This window comes from Somniosus microcephalus, chromosome 4 (genome assembly GCF_052327205.1).
Source record: "Somniosus microcephalus isolate GS21.2 chromosome 4, FLI_Smic_1.0, whole genome shotgun sequence".
In the NCBI taxonomy this organism is placed as follows: domain Eukaryota; kingdom Metazoa; phylum Chordata; class Chondrichthyes; order Squaliformes; family Somniosidae; genus Somniosus; species Somniosus microcephalus.
The window spans coordinates 197,845,101-197,864,004 of NC_140990.1; the positions used below are offsets into that span (position 1 = coordinate 197,845,101).

Consider the following 18,904-nt stretch of genomic DNA (forward strand, 5'->3'; position numbering starts at 1 on the left):
AAAAATTGCAATGTAATGGTGAATCTATGTAAAACCATAGCACGGTCACAGATGGAGTACTGTGTGCTGTTTTAGGCTCCACATTATGGGAAGGATGTTGAGTCAACAGAGAGGGTACAGCTCAGATTCTAATAGAATGCTGCCTGATATGAGGAAACACAAAGAAAGAAGTGCCCAATGATTCTTTCGTGGCAATAGCCAGTGCCCTGCAAATTTCCTCCGTAGTCTCCATTAAAACCCTAGAATTGTGGTTCAGGGGATTTGTTAGTCTTCAGTCTTTTTAACTTTAACTTTTCAGTTCGGAAGTTGAGCCTCTGAGAATCAGCAGATTGATACAAAGCAACACTTGATTTTTAATTACAGAGAATTTACATTTTAGGGAAAAATCCTCCAAAACTTTACAATTTGTACTATTTGCTTGTGCTAGAAATACTGCAAATTAATCAGAGGTTCTAAAGATATAACCAGTCCAGGAAGATCCTAGGTTCAATCCCCATTCGTGGCAAGTCAGCTGGTGTCAGGCATCCATCATTAAGGATGTTACAATTAGCCTCAGCATCTCTAGTTTAGGAAGGGGAAAACTAGCCACATTTTCTATTCCTAATTACATCCAATAAGCCCTGTAGAAAAATATATGGATGTGGACATTAGATAAGGATATGATTAGTCTCTGCTGTAAAAGCCCCAAAGTTAAATACCCTGCTTCAAATACTCACGGTCTGGCTCATAGGTTTCCAAACAAAGTGCACTGACCACCTATATTTGGCAACAGTATCCTAGTGGGTCTTGGAAATAATCCGATTTGGTAATCAGATCTTTGTCTATTTGGGGTCGGGAAAACCACATGCTGTCAGCACAGTGTCTTTCGAATCCGGCCTCGGGTGACTGTGTGGAGTTTGCACATTCTCCCCGTGTTTGCGTGGGTTTCCTCCGGGTGCTCCGGTTTCCTCCCACAGTCCAAAGATGTGCGGGTTAGGTTGATTGGCTATGATAAATTGACCCTTAGTGTTAGGGGGATTAAATACGTGGGGTTACGGGGATAGGGTGGGATATGTGTCGGTGCAGGCTCGATGGGCCAAAATGGCCTCTATCTGCACTGTGGGGTTTCTGTGATTCTGTGATTAGCATATAATTTCTGTTGGTGTAAATTAAAAAAAAATTCTTCAAATGTTAACACTGCTTTCCTCTGGGTAGCGGAAACTGTCTTTTGGAATGTGGGACAGGGGCCCTCAGAACTGCTTCAATATTTGCAGAGAGATTTTGCTTGGGGAGGGGGGGGGGTCCTCAAATGTGAAGATTGACTGCTTGGGTGAGAAGTACTGGAAGGCAGCTAGTACCTTTGGAACTATTTCCCAGCACTGTCAGTTCCTTCCAGAGAGGAAAGGAAAAACATGGGAGGGAAGGGCAAAACATGTGAAAAAAGTTAGAGAGACAGGGGAAAGTTATTGGCCCAGAACTTGGTGTCGGGGGCTTGCCGCGCGTGTAAGCCCCCGATCTGCACTCACCCTGCGCGCTGACATCTGAAGCCCGGGCCTGCTTGCATTTCCTGTCACAGGCCCGGTTCAGATGTCAGCGCGCAGTGCTTACCTGATCCAGCGGCGTAGTTAGTGCGATGTGCCGGCTGGGATCAGGTGAGCACTGTACAACCAATCAGGGGAGCGGAAGGTTCATTCATGAGCTTGAGAGTAAGAACTGTCAAACTCATGAAAACTATGGGGGCCCAAAACACTATTTAAACTTTAAATAAAAATGTAAAAAACATCCCAATCATTAAATTAAGTATAAATAAGTTTTAAAAAATTTAAACAATAAATTTTTTTTTTGAAAAAAATAAATTTTTAATAAAAAGGGTCTAAAACTAAACTTACCTTATTTTAGATTCTTTAAAATAATAAACCTGTGGAAAAAAAAATTCTAAATTGCACTAAAACACCACTTACCTGTAAAAATAAATACTTACGTGAGCTTTTTACAAGCGTAAAGACCGGAGGCCTTTACACATGCGCAAATCCCCCAAAACAGAGGAAATCCAAGACGCACACGCTGCCCCCTACAGCGCACGCACTAGCCTCAACTCTTGGGTTAGAGGAGAGGAAATGCCGGTTTTCAGCGCATGCGCTGTGCATGCTGAAAACCGGCATTTCCTCCGGCCAGACGCGTGAGTACCCCTTCCGTACTCACGCGTTTGGGGAGGAATTACTGCCCCATTAAGTCAGGATTAAGTTGGATGAATATTGGATCCAATCGATACCAAATATGGGGTAAATTTTATGAGATCTTGCACCGTAGGCAAGGCCTCACACACAGCCACCCACACTGGAAAAATGCAGGTGCACCGAGGTCTTGCACAATTTATTGTTATACATTCTTTATGCGTTCGACAGAATCCACTCTTTCTGTTTGTAAATTTGACACTTTACCTTAAAGACCAAATGGATCATCATTTGGAGGCCAATCTTGCCCGGATATTTTCCTGCAATGTTATTTGGGGACAAATTAAAAAGGTTGGCTCCAGTTTCCGTACAGAGAGCATGGACCAGCATTTTCTTTCCAACTCCAGATGGTCCTGCCAACAGCAAAGACTTCACCAAAGGAGCTCTCTCATGGACAGCCTGGGAACCTGCAAAAGGAACACAGGGACTTGATCAGGGACACTGCACTCCACATAAATTCACCCCGATTCAAGTATAATTTTGATTCAGCCATAAAATTCTGATGTATATATACAAACTACTTCTACTCCATTTTATTGTATAGAATTCCTTATCCAAGCATGACATTTAAACATAAAGGTTTGAAGAACTAGAAGTGGAAGGGTGATCTAATTGAGGTGTTTAAAATGATAAAGGAATTTGATAGGGTAGATACAGAGAATTTATTTTCTCTGGTGGGGGAATCTTGAACAAGGGGGCACAATCTTCAAATTAGAACTAAGCCATTCAGGAGTGAAATCAGGAAGCATTTTTTCACAGGGGGCATGATTAAGAAGTTTGGAGATGATACATAAATTGGCCGTATGGTTGATAGTGAGGAAGAAAGCTGTGGACTGCAGGAAGAGATCAATGGACTGGTCAGGTGGGCAGAAAATTGGCAAATGGAATTCAATCCAGAGAAGTGTGAGGTAATGCATTTGGGGAAGGCTAACAAGGCAAGGGACTACACAATGGCCCGTATGTTCCGATCCCTACGGGTGTGTACACACCCGTAGGGACATCGGAAAGGCCGGTTTCAGGCATGTGAAGTTCATGCGTTGAAAACCGGCATTTCCGATCTGTCAAGAATGCTTTTGACAGATCGGACGCCTGCCCTGGAGAAGGGCCTCTGCGGGGGGGAGAGTTCCGCTTTCTGCAGAACCTCTGCCCGCTGAAAACCCTTCGAAATCTTACGCCTGGTAAAAGCAGGCGTAAGGCCTGCTTTTACCAGCATAAGAATTTTAAAAGGTTTAAACAAATAAAACATTTCCACTCATTTATAATTTAAAAATACTTTTAAAAAAGGTAAGTTTATTTTTAGCCTTGTAAAAAACTTGAATTATTATTTTCAAAACATTAAATTTTTGTTTAAAATATTTAATTTAATGTAATTTTAATTCATTTAAAAAATGTGATGGTTTTTTAAAAATGTATTTAATGTTTTAATATCTTTTTGGGGTGATCTCCATTCATACTTTTGACAGGTCTATCTGTCAAAAGTATAAAGGGAGATTCCCTTCTTTCATTGGCTCGCCTGGCCCATGTGATCCTAGGGATGCTTGTGAACCGCATGCGCCCCTGGGATACGTGGGCCCTGCACATTTCGACTGTGGAAAGGCCCAGGAGCGGAAGTGTCCGGACCTCAGGAGCCCTCAGGTAAGTGTGTAGATTTTTTCCTGATAGGAGGCATCCGCACGCAGGAAGCCTCCTATCGGAAATTACGGGCCAACAAATGATAGGGTACTGAGAAGTGTAGATGAACAGAGGGACCTTGGCGTGCATGTCCACAGATCCCTGAAGGTAGCAGGACAGGTAGATAAGATGGTTAAGAAGGCATACAGGATACTTGCCTTTATTAGCCAAGGCATAGAATATAAGAGCAGAGAGGTTATGCTAGAACTGTATAATACTAGTTAGGCCACAGCTAGACTACTGCGTACAGTTCTGGTCACCACATTACAGGAAAAAATTGATTGCACTAGAGAGGGTACAGAGGAGATTTACGAGGATGTTGCCAGGACTGGTGAATTTTAGCTATGAGGATAAATTGGATAGACTGGGGTTGTTTTCTTTGGAACAAAGGAGGCTGAGGGGAGACTTAATTGAGGTGTGTAAAATTATGAGGGGCCTAGATAGAGTGGATAGGAAGCACCTATTTCCCTTAGCAGAGGGGTCAATAACCAGGGGGCATAGATTTAAATTGGTAGAAGGATTAGAAATGTTTTGGGAGAAATTGAGGAGAAATCTTTTCACCCAGAAGGTGGTGGGGGGTCTGGAATGCACTGCCTGAAAGGGTGGTAGAGGCAGAAACCCTCACATTTAAAAAGTACTTGGATATGCATTTGAAGTGCTGTAACCTGCAAAGCTACAGACCAAGAGCTAAAAAGTGGGCTTAGGCTGGATAGCTCTTTTTTGACCAGCGCTGACATGATCGGCTGATTGGCCTCCTTCTGTGTCATAAATTTCTATGATTCTATGATTCACAAAAAGGGCAGTGAAATCTGGAACTGTTGCCCCCAAAAGACTGTGGATGCTGCATCAATTGAAATTTTCAAGGCTGAGATTGATAGAGTTTTGTTAGGTAAGGGTATGAAGGGAGATGAATCGTAGGCGGGTAAATGGATTTAAGGTACAGATCAGCCATGATCTGTTTGAATGGCAGAATCAGGCTCTAGGAGCTGAATAGTCTACTCCCGTTCCTAATTTATATGTAAGAGCATAGAGTACAAGAGTAAAGTAATGATGAATTTATACAAAATATCAGTTAGGCCACAGTTAGTGTATTGGGTGCAGTTTTGGATGCCCCATTATAGGAAAGATCAGGAGTTGTGCGCTGGGAGACATCGTGGAGGCTGAAGTAGGGGGAGAAAGATCGGGAGTCTTGAGCCGGGGGAGGAAGATCAGGAGTCCTGAGCAGGGAGAGATTAGGGAGGCCGGAGCAGAGGGAGGAAGCTAGGGAGTCCTGAGCCGGGGAACATCAAGCAGGCCAGTGCAAGGGGAGGAAGATCGGGAGTCCTGAGCCGGGGGAGATTGGGAAGGCTGGAGCAGGGGGAGGAAGATCGGGAGTCCTGAGTCAGGGGAGATTGGGAAGGCTGGAGCAGGGGGAGGAAGATTGGGAATCCTGAGCCGAGGACATTATGAAGATCGGAGATTGGGGTCCGGAGGCCAGAGCAGGGGGAGATCGGATGGATCGGGGTGTGAGATTGGAGGTCTCGTGGAGGAGATCGGAAGGGTCGGGGGGTGGTGGGTGTCCGATCGTGGGGGTGGGGCGGTGGGCGAAGCAGATAAGCAGGATCCAGCAGTAAGTGGAAAGGCACTTACCTCCTGGATCCAGTCATCCTCACCTCCCTTTATGGTTCTATGATTTTCCATCCATTCATTTAAATGGATGGAAAAGCAGGGGCTGCAAGCTGATGATTTCTCAACTTGTGCTCCCTGCAAGTGTTCGATTAGGGAATCAACCTTAATGCCCCCTACCAGCTATCTCCCTAGATACAAGAGCAACCTGGTGACCTGCTCTCCATTTCTTCTATTTGTCTATATTCTTTTATCTTCCCCCAAAAGGTCCTGCAAATTGATTATGGTAGCTCAGCACGAGGAAATTACAAACATAAACCCGCATCATACTAACTTGTACTACAATACACTGCTGCCATTGGACTGCTCATCTACTGAGATTTCCCACTGTTGTGTGGAGGTGGTGGACTGTTTCCATGGGCTGGATTTTACCAACCTCGGCGAGTTCATGGTGGGCGATGTCGGTGGTGGGTCCCCACTTCGCTGCTGGCTGCAGTCCGCTGTCCAAAATAATTTTACCGTGATTAGGCTTGTTAAGCCTACCCAGCGTGTTTGCCAGCCAATTGAAGGAAGCGGGTCTGATGACGTCACTTGATGACGCGTCATTAGCCGGTTTCCTTAAAGGGACCATGCGCAAATTGATTTTGACAGTTGTGCTGTCAGTGTTCTACAGCATTGAGGTGCTGTAAACACTGACAAGCACTGCACAGAGGTGCATGGCTGCAGCCAGGCTTATGAAGGGAGTCACAGCATGCAGGGAGGTTCTCTTCCCTTCCAATGGGCGGAAGAGACCTCCCCAGGACACCAATGTAGCCTGGTTGCATATTGCACAGGAGGACTCAAGCAGGGATGTCGTCAGGAGGACCAGGCTGCAATGGAGCAAACTTTTCAATGATCTCAGTAGATCACGAAATATTAGTACAAAGCCACACTCAACCTCATTCTGCTGTGTCACTCATCACATCCCCATCACTCTGCCTTCCCTATCCTACTCCTGCACATCCTTACGCACACCAACTTACCTTGCACCTCCAACCATCCCTCTCTATCTACATTATCACTTCCACATCTCACTAGGCACCCCTCACACTCACTCTCATCCTAGTCCAATCATACCAACTAACAACACACAAGGGTAGGCACTTGGGTGTTTTAGGCAATGTTCATGTAAAGTTTCTGTTAATGTGGTGTCAAACATTGAAACTTTTATTTTCAACACTTTGCGTTCTTGGACAGATTTGTGTGCACCTTTGGGAGTGGCGTAGTGAGTTACAGTGAATGGTGAGACATAACGGTACCCCCGCAATGGTGATGAGTGTGAAACAAATGGCTTGGGCATTGTAGGGATGCTTTATGGTGTTGGTGTGGGATGCTGCCAACCTGACACATCATGTGGCAGCCAGAGTGTACAGCATCAAGTGAAGTAAATCTGGCCATGGTGAGGCCATCCCTGACCTCCCGGGCAGCAATGTGGTCGGGTGCTGATGCCCTGTGTCCTATGCAGCATTAGTTGATTGCAGAGACGGTTAGTGTTGTTGTTGGAGGTGCTGGTGTTGCTGGTGTTGCTGGTGTTGGGGCTGATCATGGTGGGATTCTGAGGACCAAGGTGAAATAGTTTCAAGGGCACTGATGCTGATGGAATAGATGGCAGGTGAACTTGAGATGGCAGAAGCAATTTATCAATGGTGAGAGACGTTGTTCCAATGAGGTAACACTGGATAGAGAGTTTGCTCCAAACACTTGCAACCTGCATAAAGCTCAATCTGTCTTCCAAATGCAGTAAGCAACAACTTCTGAGCTTGGAAAGTGAACAGCTGTGAGGGGGGAGCTTTTATAGAACATTTTCAGCTGTCAAGTAATGAGATGATTCAATGGCCATTCAACTCCCAAACTGTTTATCTGACGTGATCCCCGAGCAGCGTGGCCCCGTTGGCGACCTGGTAAACTCTGAAGGTGAGCTGAAGATAGTTCTTAATGCTCTGTTAATAAGGTCAAAAAGACCTTAATTTCCTCCCCCGCAGCTGTGTGTCGGGTCTGCTCAGCACTGACAGACCTGACATTTGGTAAATACACATGGCGGCGGGTTCCCACCCGGTCTGCCACCGATCTAGCCCGCTAAGCCCCAGGAAATTCCCCCCCTATAGTTATGTAGTGCCAAAGACTGCAGCTCCATTTTTTTATTCATCAGGGCTGCTTTAAGGCTCTGATCACACTTCTTCCCCGTGGATCTCAGTTGAGTTAGCAGCTGGAACACTATACAGTACTTGAATTGGATTCAGCTAGTGATGGGAAAAAAGTAGCCAATGTTCCCACTCCAAGTTGGGAATTTTTGCAGGAAAAAATGCGTGGGTTGGAGGCGGGGGTAGGGAAGGGGGGGAAGTGAAAGTTGGAAAAATCAAAAACCCGACCCCACTTGCTCCCTAACCGCCCACTTTCAGCTTTTACGAAAGCGGGACGGAAGGCGGGCAGCCAGCCCACTGCCAGGAGTCGGGTTGGCATTTTAAATGTGATAATGAGGCCCTGAAGCCTCAGCTTTAACCTGATGTGTAGGTTTTACTGCAGCCGGCCGGGAATCCCAGGGCTCAGGATTCCCGGTAGCTGCAACGAGGCAAGCACAGCCTCGGGGAGCAATCCTTCTGGGCCGGGAGGAGCAGGAGTGCCTCTTCCTGGCCCACCAAGTTCGCCTACCAGCAGCCACCCCTCCCCGAGAATCGGACCCCCCCCCCCCCACTTCGGGGTCGGGGCTCGGACCCCCCCCGGGGATCGATATCACCCCCGTAGATCGGGGATCAGATGCCCCCGGGGTCGGGGATTCCCCCACCCCGGGGGATGGGATCCCCCCCCACCTCACCTGGACCCAGCACCTACCTGGTCCTGCGGTGTTCTGGTCAGTGTTCCCCACCTGACTGGAAGCCAGCCTGTCAATCAGGCTGTCTTCTCGGCGTGGAACCCACCCATTACGTCACACGCACGCTGTGAAGTTAAAACTCCACAGCGTGTGGGGAAGCTGCGGATTTCCCACCGGCTACCGGGTCTCCCTGCACCGTGCGGGTGGGAAACGGGAAAATCCCGGCCAAAGTCAACATGTGTAGATTTTGGGAGGGAACGGTGATGCACTCCACATCTAGGCTCACACATGAAACAAGGCCACCTGAGGGTGTTTTACATGTTTCTTTGTAACATCACGATAATTGGGATCACATTTGATAAATTTTATTTTTAAAAGTACTCCATTGTTGGAAAGGCTATTGACCTTTACACTAAATATAAACAAAAGTGTCAGCCATCTCAGATTGTTAATTGGCTTTTTAACTAAAATGATCAGTGAGCATGGAAAGTTCAGGCTGTTTTCCGTTTGAGATAGCTAGCATTCCCATTGGAGACACTGCGGGAAATCCAACCTTGAACTCTGAATGAATTATTAACATGCTCTCTTCCCAGGGCATTGTGTGTCCCAAGTGGGTTCCGCTAATTGTATATTGCTGACATTGAAAACATGGGCTGGGAACTGCATGTTCACATTTTAAACTGCCTTGTCTTAGCACGTACTTATTGAATGCTCAGCAAATGACAATCCATGTTAAATACAATGCTTCATTAATAATGCAGGATTAAACTGAATGAAAAGCCCTTTCACTTGAAATCCAATATTGCCTGGAGGTAACAAAGGCATTTTGAAAAATTTATGTTAAAGCAATAAAAGCTGGTATCTTATTTCATAGAATCATAGAAACTTACACTACAGAAGGAGGCCATTCGGCCCATTGTGCCTGTGTTGACTCTTTGAAAGAACAGTCGTGCTTAGTACCACATCTCCGTTTTTTGTCCATAACCCTGTCAGTTCCTCATCCTCAAGTACCTGTTCAACATCCTTTTAAAATCAGCTTCCACCACCTTTTCAGGTAGAGCGTTCCAGATCCCGACAACTCTGAGTTAAAAAAATTCTCCTCGCCTCCCCTCTAGATCTTTTTCCAATGATTTTGAATCTATGACCTCTAGTTATTGACCCACTCGCTAGAGGAATTCTTTTTCCCTATTTACTCTATCAAAACCTCTCATCATCTTGAAAACTGCTATTAGGTCACCTCTTAACCTTCTCTGTTCCAAGGAGACTTTTCTAACCTCTCCTCATAACTGATGCCCACATCCCTGGTAACATCCTGGTAAGCCTCCTCTGTACCCTATCTTTCCTGAAGTGTGGTGCCCAGAATTGTCCACAATACTCCAGCTGAGGCCTAACCAGTGAATTATAACGTTCTAACATGATCTCTTTGCTTTTATATTCTATTCCTCTATTTATATACCCATATATGCTTTATTAACCACCTTATCAACTTGCCCTGCCACCTTTAAGGATTTGTGTATATGGACACCAAGGTCTCTCTGCCCATCTACACTTCACAAAATCATGCCATTTATAGTATGCTGCCTTTGCATATTAGTCCTCCCAAAGTGCATCACTTCACACTTCCCAACATTGAACTCCATCTGCCATGCTTATGCCCATTTCACCATCCTGTCTATGTCAGCCTGTAGCCTATAACTATCCTCATACTGATCAACTACTTTGCCAAGTTTCATATCATCTGCAAACTTTATAATGCTGCTCCCTACACCCGAGTCTAGGTCGTTAATAAAAATGGCAGATTAATGGGCCCAAAACTGACCCTTGGGGAACACCACTACAAACCACTTCCCAGTCTGAAAAACATCCATCTGCCACCAGTTTGCTTCCTGTCACTGAGAAAATTTTGTATCCATACCGCCACTTTCCCCTTCATTCCTGGGCTTCCATCTTCTTAATAAGCCTCTGTGTGGCACTTTGTCGAATGCCTTCCGAAAGTCCATACACATCTACTACACTACCTTGATCAACCTTCTCTGTTACCTCATCAAAGAATTCAATCAAGTTGTTCAGACATGATTTGCCTTTAACAAATCCATGCTGGCTCTCCTTGATTTCTTACCTAATAAAGTTGTGGTGAGCACCTATTCCACCTGCACCATGACTAGTTATTAATAATGGCCCGTATTTCTGACCCCCACGGGTGTGTACGAGGTGTGTACACACTCGTAGGGACCTCGCAAGTGCCGGTTTCAGGCATGCAAAGCGCATGCGCAGAAAACCGGCACTTCCGAACTGTCAAGAATTCTCTGGAGAAGGGCCTCTGCGGGTGGAGAGTTCCGCTTTCTACAGAACCTCCGCCCGCTGAAAACCTTAAAAAATCGTACACCTGGTAAAAGCAGGCGTAAGGCCTGCTTTTACCTGCATAAGAGTTTAAAAAAGTAAAAAAATAATTTTTTTTCACTCATTTATAATTTAAAAATACTTTAAAAAAGGTAAGTTTATTTTTAGCCCCGTAAAAAACTTTAATTACTTTTTTCAAAAAATTTAATTTTTGTTTAAAATATTTAATTTAATGTAATTTTAACTAATTTTAAATACATGATTTTTATTTTTAAAATTTATTTAATGTTTTAGTGTTTTTTGAGTGATCCCCATTCACACTTTTGACAGGTCTATCTGGAGAGACCTGTCAAAAGTGTGAAGGGGGATTCCCTTCTTCCATTGGTTCCCCATGGCCCATGTGATCCCAGGGACGCTTGCGAACTGCCTGCGCCCCGGGATACCTGGGCCTCTGCGCGTGCGGACCAGGAGACGTCCAGGAGTACGAAGCCAGCAGGTAAGTTCGTAGATTTTTTCCAGATTGAGGCATCCGCAAGCAGGAAGCCTCCGATCAGAAAATCCGGGCCATTATTTTACTGCCAAAAGGGATAAAAAGGTTCCTCAAAGAGTAATGGACCCAAAACTGACCCTTGAGGAATACCACTGCAAGCCACCTCCCAGTAGTTTAGTTGTTAAGTACTCTGCCTAGTGCGGAACTGACCCATACAGATTAGGAAGGTCCCTGGGTTGATCACTGGCCTGTGTAATTTCAGCCAAGCAACAGAAGGGGTACTACAATTGGCTTCAGCATCCCTGGAAAAAAATGAGGAAGGGGAAGGGGAAGAATCAGCCAGAGCTCCCATTGCTAAATTCTAACTTGTGACTTATGCTAGAAAGTGCATATATGTGAATGTTGGGTGAGAACAGGATTGAGCTTGGCTGTGATCCTCTCCAAGGTCACTGACAACACTCACGGTCTGAGTTTACACAAGGGATACTCATGTGAGCAAAGTACTAGTGGAACTGTAACCCAACACAAATCAGTAGCTTCAGGAACAGGTGGGAGGAAACAGGGTGGGGAAGAAGAGACTAGAACATTAGGTAATAACTACAGAGGACTACATGATTCAGAATGTTCAAATAATCCCTACTGTGCCCCTTCCTTTCCCTGAGCTCATTATTACTATTAGGTCTGGTTTGTATAGGGCATCAGTGTCTGGAGTCTGTTCCAATTCAGTAACATATCAAGATGACACCAGGAGCTGTGACACCAAAGTTCTGGAGGGTTCTTGTGTCATGCTGAATCCTGAGATATTTTATGGTCTTGGAGCACACTCCCAGACATGTTAGTCTTTGCAATATTTACAAACCTAATGATTACCATTTTCTGCTACTGATAACCCTGAAGCTGGAAGTGAACGTTAACCTATTTTAAAGAAACAGCAGCCTCCTGTATGATCACCATGTGTTTTGGCAAGAAAGCAGAGCCAGGTTTCATTTTAACTTGGAAATACTGGGGGAATAGCAAAGCTCGTGTATATAACAAAATAGATTCATGACTTATTTAAACTCCTGCATTATTCTGCACTTCCTATCTGTAACACTAACTTCTGCTGTCACAATTTTTGGTTAGGCCTTTATGTCAACAATTCTAATAGCAGTTTTCCTATGCAAACCGGCCTGTCACGGTGTCCTTTCAGACCTTCATCCAGTAGGTAGTGCATTTCAGCTTCTCAATTCCATTGCTTATTTACTGTTCAAAATAAACAACTTCTCTCTTCTGTCCACTACCTCTTGGGCGCTTTAGGCCTGCACGCAGTCATTTTTCCATTTCTACCAACCAGTTCCTATCCCATGGCATGTTCTTCCTCCTCGCTCCTGTTTCATCACTGCTCATGGCCCTTCTGCCCCATCATTCTATCTCCTCTTCTCCTGCACTGATGGCTTTTCTCTCTCAGTTCTTGCAGTTCCTGCTCCTAGGTCTGCTCCCTCTTCAGCTGCAAGCAGCTATTCTGCCACCAGTCATTTTGTCCATCTGCTTGCCCTAGGTCACACTTAAAAAGCTCATTCCTGATTTTAACTGGAAACTAGCTTTCTAAGCTTTAGGGAGGGATTCCTTAAATGGCTTCCCCATGAGTTTGGGAAAATTCTCGCTTTGCTTCCATGTTTTTCAAAAAGCCAATTCCTGGCCTTCCTGGGAATTGATTTTTGAATTGCAGGGAGCGAATTCTGTTAGGGCTTTCCCATAACCGGAAAAGAAGAGAGAGAGAAACAGAACAGGAGAGAAAGAAAGAAGCAGTAACACAGAGACAGATAAGAGAGAGAACGTATCCTTCAACTTATCATGAGCACCACTACAGGAGATCAACTAGTAATATAATAAAACTTCAAACAAAATTAAATGTTTTCAATGAGTACATAGAGGGAAGGCACTGTACAGTTTTGATATCAGTCTCACCATGTTTAAACAGTGAGCAAATGTTACATCAATTGAGACCAGAGCCATGGACACAGGAACTTTCCCACAACCCCAGAGACCTTAAAAACAGATGAATCAGAGTCCCGTGGAACTACAAAATTCAACCGTATTCCTTATATTATATACAGTGGCAAAAATAAACTGCATAAATGCACAGTACATAATACATTTTATTTTTCCCACCAATTTTCTCCCCTTGTCTCTCCTCTTCTGAAGGTGACAACTCATGCTGTGATATGGTTCCCTAGATAACAGTGGCTTTCTGGAACTTTACTAAAGCCTGGACAGTGTACTAATTGAGTTGGGGCAGTGGGAGGGGAATTCTACCTGAGCCTGATCTATCCTCATCTGACAATGATATGACCAACTTTCTAAGCATGGGTATACCCCAAAGGGACAGCGAGCAAAAGGAATCCACAGCCCCTACCCAGACTGGCGTGATGAGGTCAATTTGTAGCCTCACTGCTGCTGTCTATTAGACTGGTTAACTCAACACATCACAGAATCACAGAAACCCCACAGTGCAGATAGAGGCCATTTCGGCCCATCGAGCCTGCACCGACACATATCCCACCCTATCCCCGTAACCCCATGTATTTAATCCCCCTAACACTAAGGGTCAATTTATCATAGCCAATCAACCTAACCCGCACATCTTTGGACTGTGGGAGGAAACCGGAGCACCCGGAGAAAACCCACGCAAACACGGGGAGAATGTGCAAACTCCACACAGACAGTCGCCCGAGGCCGGATTCGAACCCGGGTCCCTGGCGCTGTGAGGCAACAGTGCTAACATAATCTGTGATGTAATGCATTTTTCCCCCCTCTCCTCTCCAAAGGTTGACTCATGCAGGGTTACAGTTCAATGCATGCCAGTTTTCCTCTGGTACATTGCCAAAGTGATCATTCTTCATATCTAAGCATAGATAATGAGTGTTGGCAGTCTATTTACCTAGGGGGGACTTCATGGCCATACCTGATGCTGCCCTTACCCATCCATATATGCAGACTATGCAGTAGGATAGTAATCAGGAACAGGAAACCTGGCTGAATTTTTTTCTCCCTTTCTAGCACACAGGAACTGAGGCCAATTGTAGCACCCTGACCGTCACTCCAATTGAGAGCTACTAACTCAACATTGACTGGGAATCAAACTTCCTGGTCTGTATGGCTCAGTACCATATTGGACAATGCACATGCCAATTGAGCCATCAAGGGAGCTGGCAGATAAAGGAGAATCTAATTCTAAAGGTAAGTACCCCTTAGATATGTCCCTCATCACTTCTCTCTTTCAAAATAATCCTAGTTACAGCTCTCCTCCGAGGAGCAGTGTCAGTTCTCCGTTCTGTTCAATACCAAAGCAGATATGTGGCGGTAACATCTGACAAGTGGTTTCCTTTGGAATGCAACAGCTCCCATCAGTGATATCATTCACACTAGTTTGGTTTCAGACTCTCTCAGTGCTGTATCTTTTCATTTCTCCAGTCTCTGACTTGGAGGAGGTGACATTAAAACAGGTTGGAAATCTGCACTGACATCAATGGTAAATAGTGATTAATTATTACTTTTGGGGTATTAACAATTAAAGGTAGGACCAAAAATCACACACTTCTACTCCTTTAACGATGGATTAGACTTTAATAACGAATTTAAAAAGTTGCTACAAAAATATATTATATATACACACCAACCTATAAAACTCAGAAAAGCTGATGAACAGCATCAATAAAGCTTTCACAGCCTCAAAAAGTCACTAACTTAAAAAACAATGCACACCTGAAAAATAGCCTTAATAAACACCTATCACTATGGCCACTGTTTCATGGCAATTAAATAAGTTAAATTCCTCAGGCTCAAAAACTCCTTCGCCAAGATCTTGGCAACTACGCCAGGTTCACAGCTGCTGGTGACCTCCGGCACTGACTCTGTTGGAGGATATGATGTCAGTGGAAGGTCATATCATTCAAATAGGAGAAGCTGACAGCTGCACCACTATGGGTGCATCTTTGGCGTTCACCTGGTCCTGGATGCTGCAAAATATTGCTGTAGGGAAGAATTTGTTGGTGATACTAAAAAATGATACTAATCTTGAAATGTTGTGTCCCCAAAGCACAATGCTAACATAAACTATTTGCATGCTGCATGTTCATGAACTCACACAAGGTGGTCTGTCAGTCAGACTTTTGGGTGCTCTTCCAAATTCCAATAACTGTATGTTTTGTATCTGCTTACAGGAAAGTGCCACACGTAACAGATGGGAGTGAAAGTGTACTGGGGAAGGGATCCTTCCAACCACAAGTCCCTGACTCACTTTGAGGAAACTGTTCTCCGCATCATGGGGCTGGATGATAGAGAAGGAGAGGGGGAAAAGGAGCTTGGAGATCTTACCAAAGCTCAGGGTTACTATCATCCTTCTCATTCATTTCCCTTTTCTACTCTACACTGAGATGAAGAGAAACTTCTTTACTCAGAGGGTGGTAAATCTATGGAATTTGCTACCCCAGAGAGCTGTGGAAGCTGCAACATTAAATAGATTTAAAACGGAGATAGACAGTTTCCTAGCAGATAAGGGAATTAGGGGTTACGGGGAGAGGGCAGGGAAGTGGATGTGAATCTAGGTTTGGATCAGCCATGATCCTATTGAATGGCGGAGCAGGCCCGAGGGGCCGTATGGCCTACTCCTGCTCCTACTTCTTATGATCTTATGATCATTTACTTAGTCACACACAGGCATACACTGCATAGCACCATAGCATATAGATAGCGTCTTCTGCAGCCAAGAACGAGAATCCCGAAGGGTGTGTTGCCTACCGGGTGCCAGGGTAAGAGATATCTCGAGGCGGCTGGAGAGGAATTTGGAAAGGGAGGGGGTAAATCCAGTTGTCGTGGTCCATGTTGGAACAAATGACATAGGTCGGAACAGGGAGGAGGTCCTGCTGAGGGAATATCAAGAGTTAGGAGCAAAATTAAAAAGCAGGACCTCGAGGGTAATAATCTCTGGATTATTGCCCGAGTCACGTGCAAATTGGCAAAGAAACAGTCAGATCAGGAGAATTAACACGTGGTTAAATGGCTGGTGTGGGAAACAGGGGTTCCTTTTCATGGGACACTGGCACCAGTACTGGGACAGGAAAGAGCTGGAATGTTGGGACGGGCTCCACCTGAACAGGGATGGGACCCGTGTCCTAGCGGAAAGGGTAAATAGGGAGGTGGCAAAGGCATTAAGCTAGTAAGATGGAGGGGGGTGGGTGGCGGGACCTACAAGAAATGAAACTAGCCTAAATATAAACAAAACAGGAAAGGAGAACATAGGAAAGCATAAAGTAAGGGAGGACATTTATGGCCAGGGAAAAAATAGAGTTATAGAACAGGAGTGTAAAAAGATGGTTAACAATAAAGTGAGAGGAAACATAGAAACATAGAAGATAGGAGCAGGAGTAGGCCATTCGGCCCCTCGAGCCTGCTCCGCCATTCAATGAGACCATGGCTGATCATCCAAATTCAGTACCCTGTCCCTGCCTTCTCCCCATATCCCTTGATCCCTTTAGCCTTAAGAAATATATCCAACTCCTTCTTGAATATACTTAATGAATTGGCCTCCACTGCCTTCTGTGGTAGAGAATTCCACAGGTTCACCACTCTCTGGGTGAAGAAATTCCTCCTCATCTCTGTCCTAAATGGCTTACCCCTTATCCTTAGACTGTGACCCCTGGTTCTGGACTCCCCGGCCATCGGGAACATCCTTTTTGTGTCCAGTCCTGTTAGAATTTTATAAGTTTCAATGAGATCCCCTCTCATTCTTCTAAACTCCAGCGAGTACAAGCCCAATCGACCCAATCTCTCCTCATACGTCATTCCTGCCATCCCAGGCATCAGCCTGGTGAATCTTCGCTGCACTCCCTCCATGGCAAGAACATCCTTCCTCAGATATGGCGACCAAAACTGCACACAATACTCAAGATGTGGTTTCACCAAGGCCCTGTACAACTGCAGCAAGACATCCTTGTTCTTGTACTCGAACCCTCTCGCTACGAAGGCCAACATACCATTTGCCTTCTTAACCGCCTGCTACACCTGCATGCTTACCTTCAGCGACTGGTGCACAAGGACACCCAAGTCTCGTTGCACTTCCCCTTCTCCCAATCTATTGCCATTCAGATAATAATCTGCCTTCCTGTTTTTGCCACCAAAGTGGATAACCTCGCATTTATCCACATTATACTGCATCTGCCATGCTTCTGCCCAATCACCCAACCTGTCCAAATCATACTGAAGTTTCTCGGCATCCTCCTCACAGCACACACGCCAACCCAGCTTTGTGTTGTCTGCAAACTTGGAGATATTACATCTAGTTCCCTCGTCTAGATCATTTATATATATTGTGAATAGCTGGGGTCCTAGGACCAATCCCTGCGGTACCCCACTAGTCACTGCCTGCCACTCGGAAAAAGAACCGTTTATTCCAACTCTTTGCTTCCTGTCTGCCAACCAGTTCTTTATCCAAGTCAGTACCTTGCCCCCAATCCCATGTGCCTTAACTTTACATGCTAATCTCTTATGCGGGACCTTATCGAAAGCCTTCTGAAAGTCCAAATACACCACATCCACTGGTTCTTCCTTATCTATTCTACCAGTTACATCCTCAAAAAATTCCAGTAGATTAGTCAAGCACGATTTACCTTTTGTAAATCCATGTTGACTTTGTCCGATCCTGTCACTGTTTTCCAAGTGCTCTGCTATTACCTCTTTTATAATGGACTCTAGCATTTTCCCCACTACCGGTGTCAGGCTTACCAGTCTATAATTCCCCATTTTCTCTCTACCACTTTTTTTGAATAGTGGGGTAACATTAGCTACCCTCCAATCCATGGGAACTGTTCCAGAGTCTATAGCATTTTGGAAGATGACCAGCAATGCATCTACTATTTCTAGGACCACTTCCTTAAGTACCCTAGGATGTAGATTATCAGGCCCTGGGGATTTATCGGCCTTCAATCCCGTCAATTTCCCTAACACCATTTCCCTACAGATACTGATTTCTTTCAGTTCCTCCCTCTCATTAGACCCTATGTTCCCCGACATCTCTGGGAGGTTATTTGTGTCCTCCTTTGTGAAGACAGAACCAAAGTATGTATTTAATTGGTCTGCCATTTCTTTTTTCCCCATTATAAATTCCCCTGATTCTGACTGCAAGGGACCTACGCTTGACTTCACCAATCTTTTTCTCTTCACATATCTATAAAAGCTTTGAGTCAGTTTTTATGTTCCCTACAAGCTTACTCTCATACTCTATTTTCCCCCTCTTAATTAATCCCTTTGTCCTCCTTTGCTGAATCCTAAACTGCTCCCAATCCTCAGGTTTACTGCTTTTTCTGGCCAATTTATATGTCTTCTCCTTGGATCTTATGCTATCCCTAATTTCCCTTGTTAGCCACAGTTGAGTCACCTTTTTTGTTTTATTTTTATGCCAAACAGGGATGAACAAATTCTGTAGTTCGTCCATGCGATCTTTGAAAGTTTGCCATTGCCTATCCACCGTCAACCCTTTGAGTAACATTCCCCAATCAATCCTACCCAACTCACGCCTCATACCATCGTAGTTTCCTTTATTTAAATTGAGGACCCTAGTCTCTGAATCAACTACTTCACTCTCCATCTTAATGAAGAATTCTATCATATTATGATCACTTCGACCCAAGGGGCCTCGCACAACAAGATTGCTAATTAATCCTTTCTCATTACATAATACCCAGTCTAAGATGGCCTGAT

At 44.8% G+C, this 18,904-nt stretch overlaps 1 protein-coding gene across 1 annotated transcript in view; it reads right to left on the minus strand.

Annotated features, from left to right (window-relative positions):
- LOC147120121 (dynein regulatory complex subunit 11-like) overlaps positions 1-18,904 on the minus strand; it is a 368,896-nt gene that overhangs the window by 49,288 nt on the left and 300,704 nt on the right. Inside the window, exon 15 of the mRNA XM_085985675.1 lies at positions 2,421-2,620. Within this exon, the coding sequence (XP_085841801.1) occupies positions 2,421-2,620 (200 nt within the window). The remainder of the gene's footprint in view (positions 1-2,420; positions 2,621-18,904) is intronic.